General features: G+C 46.9%; 1 protein-coding gene across 1 annotated transcript in view; it reads right to left on the bottom strand.

Annotated features, from left to right (window-relative positions):
* The window catches only part of SESN3 (sestrin 3), a 44560-nt gene extending 38966 nt beyond the window's left edge, over positions 1–5594 (bottom strand). The window contains exon 1 of the mRNA XM_059838579.1: positions 5421–5594. Within this exon, the coding sequence (XP_059694562.1) occupies positions 5421–5522 (102 nt within the window). The 5' untranslated portion in view covers positions 5523–5594. The remainder of the gene's footprint in view (positions 1–5420) is intronic.
* Positions 5595–7888: the final 2294 nt, after the last annotated feature.

Below are 7888 nucleotides of genomic sequence, written 5' to 3' on the forward strand. Positions count from 1 at the left end.
CCCTACAACGTGAAGAGAGATTAAGAGGCATCAAACTATAGAAGACATAATTTGACTTTACATATTAAAATCCTCTGTGACAGCCAACGTTTGTTGATGAGATTTCCAAAGCCAACTAGACTATGCAACACAACAACAACAACAACAACAAAAGTGCTGCATTGTGGAAAACCCAGGGTGTTTTCCAAGCAAAGGCATAGCAACTTTGATTTGCCTATGCTCAGAATAGATTGAACTAGGTTGACTTCCCTCAAAATAGCTGAGATATCCTTGAAAGGCCTCTGGATTTTTACAGTGCAGGTAACAGCATCTCTATGCATCTTCATGACTCATGGTGACACATATTTTAGCTTACACAGGCTTATGAGACCTGACATTAAACTATTTTTGGTTCACTTTTGGGCTACTTTCTTATTCACCCACACAGAAGAATAATGTGAATGAAAGTGTGTCTTTTCTTTTTTTTTTTTTTTTTTGGATATGACCTCAACTCCCTGAGCCTAGGCTAGTGCTATTGTAAGCATGGCATCATTTAATGATGTTCACACATTTTTCTATCTTAAAAGTGGGTGCTTTTTTTGGCAGCATCAGACCTAGAACAAACTCTTCCAGATCCTTGTACCTGTGGACACTTCAATTTTCCAGCCTAAATGATTTATGACCATATTACATCCATCTACTCTTGAGCTAATTTCTCCTCACTTGCTCTTACCATGAGATGTATTTATAGACACTGATCATATCCCCTCTCTGCCTTTGTTTCTCCTGGATTAGAAAACTAAACTTTTTTAGTTTCCTTCTGCAAAATCAGTACACCCTTTCTTCCAGCAACCAGCCAGCTCCTCTCTGTGCCTGTTTTCTTAGGATCTATCCTTCCCAGCTTCCCTCCTCTTCAACAGCACAGCCCTGCAGGGTGACAGGAAGGTGCTGATCCTCCTGCATTGACATCCTTCTCCCTGCTCCTTCCAAGGAGCTGCTCTTATTAAAGTGATCAGCAGCAAACAGCCAAGCCTGTAATTCTCACATTTCATACCACTGGATTTCACACCACTTCAACTATGCCTGTGCTCAAGATCTCCCAGCTCTCCATGAAATGTCCCTCTCTCCCTGGACCAACAACATTTATCACTTGTATTGTCTGCTCAGCACAGTGACTTCTCCTTCCAGCAGGGCCCACCATAATTCCCATTCTCATCAGTTCCCAATCCCTGTAATTAACAGGAACAGAAAAACAGACAGACTGTGTCAGATCAAAGGTCCCTCCTGCCCAGTAACCTGTCACTGCCAGGGGACAATAGGATACATGTAACAGCCAGGAAAGCATACAGAAACTATACTGAGAGGTGTTGCTATTTCATATTTACATGTGTTGTTTAATTTTTCTGTTATGAATTTGTGCAAATAGTTTTCAAACACAGTTAAATTTTTTGATACATAGAACATTTGATGCTAGTAAATACAAACATTTAATTTGCATTGACTTGCAGTGTCAAATAAAACCTTTGATGTTACTTCAGATGTTTAATGAATAACTACAGTGCAGTTTTAGTCCATTTAGCTTTTTGAAGAGGACACTCTAGCAGCTGTCTTATCAACAGAAGACCACTACATTAGTCTAGTATGGCCTGCTTTTGGTGATATCATGTCATACATATTTTTTTCATATTTGCTTTAGCAACTCTGTACAGTACTGAGAGTTGTACTAAAGGAGGAGACATGCATGGGAGGATGAGGAGCAAATTATGTCCATCATTTTTAGGGGTATTTCCCCTCTCACAGGATGGCCTTCATCAGGCAGCTCTATAAATACCAGGAAAAGCCCTGGATTTAATATGCCTTTATGCTGCACTCCAGCACAGACACTGGCTCAAGCCAGGAGGGTCAGCTAAGTCAGGTCCACTTCCACCTTGCCAACACTGAAAGTTGCTTTTAAACCACACTCCCCTGTCACCCACCTGGCCACTGCCCTTCTATCTCCCTCACTGAAATCTAACACAAACCAAATATTTAATCCTGGAACCGTGTTTATACTTTTCTGCCCTACCAACTTGTATGTACACGTAAAAGAACCTTTTACTTCACACGCTTTGCAATTTGCAACCGAGCTTGAACAGTTGGCAAATCCTCCCTGTTCCTACATTTCCTGACATATCAGGATTTTTCCATCCCCTGAAGACTTTTTGCTTATTGTTAAAAGCCTTCCTGAAGCAGTGATTTATCCAAAGAAATGCTGAGCTCTTCCTATATAATATTCTCTTCTTTCTTGCTTGGGGTATTGATTTTGTTTAGGCAGGAGAACCTTGGGTTTCCATCAGGCTCCAGGATAACACCCTGGAGCTCCCCTGCCCAGGGACTCCCCTGCATGTTGCATTTTCCAAAGGGAGAGCTGGAGCTGTCCTGGTAACTGAAGTGGCAGCAACTCTCAGCCACCTCTAAGAAAGACTTGGCAACAGCACCCCTCTGCCCTGTTAAGCCCTTTTCCCTACTGTTATGCCACAGTTTTGTTACAAAGGCTGACCATCCATCCCATGAACCAGAGCTACTCCACTTGTTTTGGTCATTCTTCCATTTATTTAAAACTGATTAAAAGCATTAGCCTTGGTTGTGTGTTCAACAAGCTCACTCACCAGACCCAAGACAGAATCACCTATTCCTGGCTGTCCTTTTGTGTTTTTTTCCTCCTAAACCAAATAATGATGCAGTTGTTGTATCTATGACTGTCTAAGCCCTTCTGATTAGCAACAATTCTTCTGCAAGTAGATCTGATTATCTGAAGAGTGCCATAACAATAAACCCAACTGGAATATGTATCCTTTTAATATGAGAAACCTTCTTCAAAGGCAAATTCAACCCGTGAATCCTTAGCAAGATTCTCAGTGCTGCCCTCATAGAACTTTCCATAATAAATGTAATTTTGATTAATCTGAAATTGGACAAAGCATAAAGTGCTGCATCTAGCTTTTCCTGTTTGCCACCTGAGAGAGAAACTTACCTTCACCCATGAGAATCCAAAACCTGCTAGACTATTTCAAATTTCATTACATGTCACTGAGTTGAAAGCTTGCTTTGCCCCTTATGATTTAGACAACAGCTCTACCTAACCTGTGAGCATTCAAATGACTTCAAATAAAGACTTAAAACGGAGGAGGGCAGAAGAGATTCAACATGTTCCAAGGCCAATCATTTTTTCCAGTATATTATCACATGAACATTAAGGAAAAAAAACCCAACACCATCAAAAGAACAGATGAGGCAGCACTTATCTGAGGATTATTACTCCATGAGATTCAGGTCAAATTTACATCTTGCTTCTATCAAGCGTTTTGTTTTGGTTTATTCCTCATGACTTCTACTTGCATGCTTGCCAATGAGGTGCAAAAGGTTAAAATTTACAGTGATTTTTACTACACCAACTTTTAAATAATGACAGATGTAGTCAGAAGCTTTGCACTTCTGCTTTTATTGTCCAGCCTACAACAGAGATGGAATGATGTCCCAGTGCCACTAGTGAAAGCACAGAACACCTGTGTTTAAAGAGGGTTTCATGGGCTGTCACTTATTTTCTTTATTCTTCCCCAATTTTGTATGGTTGAAATGACCACAGCTAAAGCAGAGCAGCACTAAGTTGCCTTCCTCAACAGACCCAGCTGGGTTCCTGTGTTTCACCATCATCCCTAAACTACTTTAAAATAAAATAAAAATACAACAATAAATCAAATCCAGCAAGTTTCCCGTTAGCAGAAAAGTACTGTCTAACCTCGTCCCCACCTCCTACCTCCCACTGATATTAAAGAGGTATACAAAGAAAGTCCTACCCAGCAGGATGGGAATACGACTTCAAAAAAATTCACTAACTTACATTTAATTTTAGATCTACAAGTGCTGCCAAGTACCACTTTATTTGTCAACAAAACATTTTGATTATTTGGCAGAACAAAGCAAGCTCCCTCCCTGCTTGTTCTACAGACAAATTTGGCACTGGTTAATTTGTATGTCTTCAGACATATGTCAAGTCTGAAGCTGTTTCAGGCTTTAACCCTGCAGAACTTCTCTGTTTTAAGTACTTGTTTTTCTTTAAGTGGGGACGGCAGCGAGCTAAAGCCAAGAAGGCATTTGGTCCTGCAACGAAATGGTTAAAAATCAGACTCTGCTGATGTGTGCTTCTCTGATCCATTACATTTCTCGCAAGCTGAGCTAAGAGCTGAGCACCAAGTATCAACTGTAATATGATCCAAGAGTTTATGGAAAAAATAACTGCACATACCAAGCATGCACATTTAATAAGATTTTGTTTCCATTAAAATATTCAAGAAACACGATTTTTAAGATCTACTTCTCTCTCTGACCGATTTTTAACGTTTCTCCTCCCCCTCCCCTAAATACACACCTCCTTTCCAAGAACCAAACCCTTAAAAAAAAAAAAAAAAAAAGGAAGAAAGAAAAAAGCAGTCCTACTGCAGGGAAGAGAGGCTTGAAAAACAACTTTGATTGGCACTTGGCCTGACCCACAGAGGAAGAAAAACAGTTTTCGGACAAAGAGCGCAAATATTTGAGCTCATTGACTTACAGGTTTTCTTAGCATTTGCAAGAACCAACCTGGAGCAAAATGTGTTGGGAGAGATTGAATTAAAATAAAACCAAAACCAGCATCGCGTTCATCTTGGGCGCTCGGAGACTCGGCGCATTTGAACAGCTCAGCAATTTTAATTCATTTGCGCTGGACAAACAAAAAGCACCTCCACTAATGCTCCCCGAGAGGCAGATGTCGGCAGCGGGGGCTGCAGCCACCGCACCCTCGGGGGGCGCGGGGGGTCCGCAGGGAAGAGGCCGGGCGCTGCGGGGATGTGCTCTGCGGACCGGGGGGCGGGGGGCTGCCCATTCTCTGCTGCTTTTCTTACATTTTTAAAGCTCTGATCTCAGATTCACCCCCCCCCCCCCCCGCACAAAGACTTGACGGAGATCGCGGGGATGAATTTCGCCGGTGGAATACGTGGATAATAAACTTTACGAGCGCGGCGGGGCCTCAGGTCAAACCCCCCCAATGCCGAGTGCCCCCCAGACCCTCGGGATGCAGGGGGGCAGCCTGGGACAAGCCTGGGCAAGTGACAGCCGTCCCAAGGGGGATGGAGGCGATGGGGGCGCGGCACTTGGCACCCCTCGGCGCCCCTGGGTTCCCCTCGCCGTGCTCCCCCCTGCTACTCCCACCCCACACTCCCAGGCTTCCTCCTGGGAAGTCCCCACGCCACTGCCTCCTCCATCCCCCCGCCCCGCTGCTGCCCTATTGCCCACTTCCCCTCTGGCCACTGCCGCCGCACGCGTCCCACCCGCCAAGTCTCTGTCCCACTGCCCCTCGCTCCCCCAGTCCCCCCACAAATCTCTCCCGCAGCTCCCGCCGCCTCCGTGCGGGCGCCCCCCGATACCTGTCTCGGCACCTTCCGGCAATTGCCGCACACTCGGTACTGCCCGGCGGCGGCGGCAGCGGCGGCGGCGCTGCCCACGGGTCCGGAGCCGAGGCGGTTCATGGTGGCGGGGACGGCGGCGACGGCCGGGCGGGACGGGGAGGCCCAGGACGCTCCGCGCCGCTCAGCTGCCCGCGCCGCCGGCCGCCCCCATCCCCGGCCGCGGCCCCAGCGCCCGCTCCGCGCCGCCGCCCCCCGCGCACACCCCCGCGGGCCCCGCCAATCCGCGCCGCCCGCCCCGCCCGCCGCCGCCGCCGCCGGCCAATCGCAGCGGGCCGTTCGCCGCCGGCCAATGGGCAGAGCCCGCTCCTGCTCCCATCTCCGGGCAGCCTGAGAGAGGGGGCGGGGCGATAGGCGTGACCGGCACAGCGGAGGGGCGTGGCCGGTGTCGTCTCTGGGCAGCCTTGGGCAGAGAGGGGCGGGGCCCGCGACTCGGCGCGTGCTTCCCGCTGGCCAATAGGGTGGTCGCCATGCAAAGCAGGCCCGGAGGCCACGCCCCCAAGGCCGGGGTCCCGGCAGCCGCCGTTGCCCCGGTGCTGCTCCCGCTCCCCCTGCGGCGCCCCCGGGGTCCCGGTGCGGGCACCGCGGGGATGAGGGGTCCGTTCCCGCTCCCCAACCCGCCTCCCGACCCCCGGGGCCAGAGCCAGTCCCCGGCCATCGCCGTGCTCCTCGTCTGGAGATAGCCCGGCTCCCGGGGCGGGGGGCGAGCTGCTCTCGCTGCCAGAGCGGCGGGCTGCACATGCAGGGACATGACTGCGCTGCTGCCGGGCGGAGCTGGATGAGCTGCGTGCTCTGGGGGAAGCTGGCAGCAGCCTGCGAGACTGTGTGTGTGTGTGTGTGTGTGTGTGTGTGTGTGTGTGTGTGTGTGTCTATGAGTGTGTGTGTGTATGTGTGTGTTTGCTTCAGTTCGCCGGGATTGTTAGGGATGATGAGTCAGGTTTTCTAGGCTCCATGCTAATGCACGGAGATGGAGTGTATAATTAGGACAGAGGCAAATCTATTATCTGCAGCCTCGGAGAGCTGGAGTATGAACCTCTTTTTTTTTTTTTTCATCACGGCATCACTGCAGTTTCCCTTGCCTGTGTACTCTTTAGCTTTCAAGTGCGTGCAGAGGAGCTTCAGCATAACTACTCCCACCGACGTCAATAAAAGTTCATTAAATGTTGAGTGTTACATAACTCATGTTTTTTAAGATAATGATTTAGAAGTATTTTATTTTTTAATGGGAACAGAATGCTATTACTCTACAAAATTTCTAAGCAGATTTGGGATGTTTCATTGTTTTCAAGGTTTCTCTTGGAGAAAGTCTTTTAAATCAGCTGCTTTTGCTTTGCCGGGCAGTACTTTTTATTTTTGCAAAACGAAGCATTGTATAATTTAGTCAACTAGCTGGCTAAAAAGGGCACAATGCAATTAGTAATTTCCGTATCCTAAAGGAGACTGATTGAACCTAGATCTGTCTTTGAGAACTACCGAAAAGTTTCTCAGATCAGACTTTGCTAGCAGAAGTAAAACCACATGCACAGAAACATTCTCCTCCATGCTTTCCCTTCTATTCGCTTGAAAAGGGATCTTTTCCTCAGGCAGAGCAGCCTTCAACAGAGGGACACTCTGTGGACTCCACTGTTGGGAATGCATCCAAATGTTACACTCACAGGCAGCCATACAAAATGCTTGGAGAGGAATACATGGAAGGGGGTTGGGTTCTTTTGTTTTGTTGTTTTGGGGTTTTTTCCCCCCAAACAGTGTACTAGAAATGGCATCCCAACATGAGAAAGCATCTTGTTTGCCTGAGTGCAGGTACTTGCTGTGCCATGTCTGAATCCCACACACTGCAGCATGGTGCTATTACCCACGGGAGAAGGGTAGCCAAACAGGTTCGTTTTCATCATGTAGTCTGAATGTAATGCTAAAATCTAAGTAAACTATGTGAATGATGTAAACAGCCTTTTATTTCTTGCTGAACTTCATTATAATGTTATCTGAAACAGGAATGTTTAAAGGAAGCAGTAGAGGATCAGTGTTATTAAGCCACAAGCAAAGCGGAGTTTACTCTTCAGCTCAAGTAAGATCACTTTGAGTCATTTGCTGTTAAAGTGTCTGGTTCAAAACTCAAACCCATTGGCAATGATGGTAGCAAATACACTTCAAAAACAGATAAGACAAAGATTTTGGCTGAGTTACTCCTAATATTTAAGATCAGAACATTTGCAAGTACTCAAATTTTGGTAATAGCATCCATTCGTTTATTTTATATCCACAGTGGCAAGTACGCATGACTAAACATTCTTAGAAACCTGGTTGGGTCCCATTCCCCTGCTGAAATTGTTTCTGCCTTGAGTGACAACTTCAGATCTTCAGCATAGTCCATTAAACCCAGGAAAATTTTCCATTAGTCAGGTGTGAAAGTTAGGCTGACTTGTAAGGCA

Source organism: Haemorhous mexicanus, chromosome 2, assembly GCF_027477595.1.
Source record: "Haemorhous mexicanus isolate bHaeMex1 chromosome 2, bHaeMex1.pri, whole genome shotgun sequence".
Taxonomy (NCBI): domain Eukaryota; kingdom Metazoa; phylum Chordata; class Aves; order Passeriformes; family Fringillidae; genus Haemorhous; species Haemorhous mexicanus.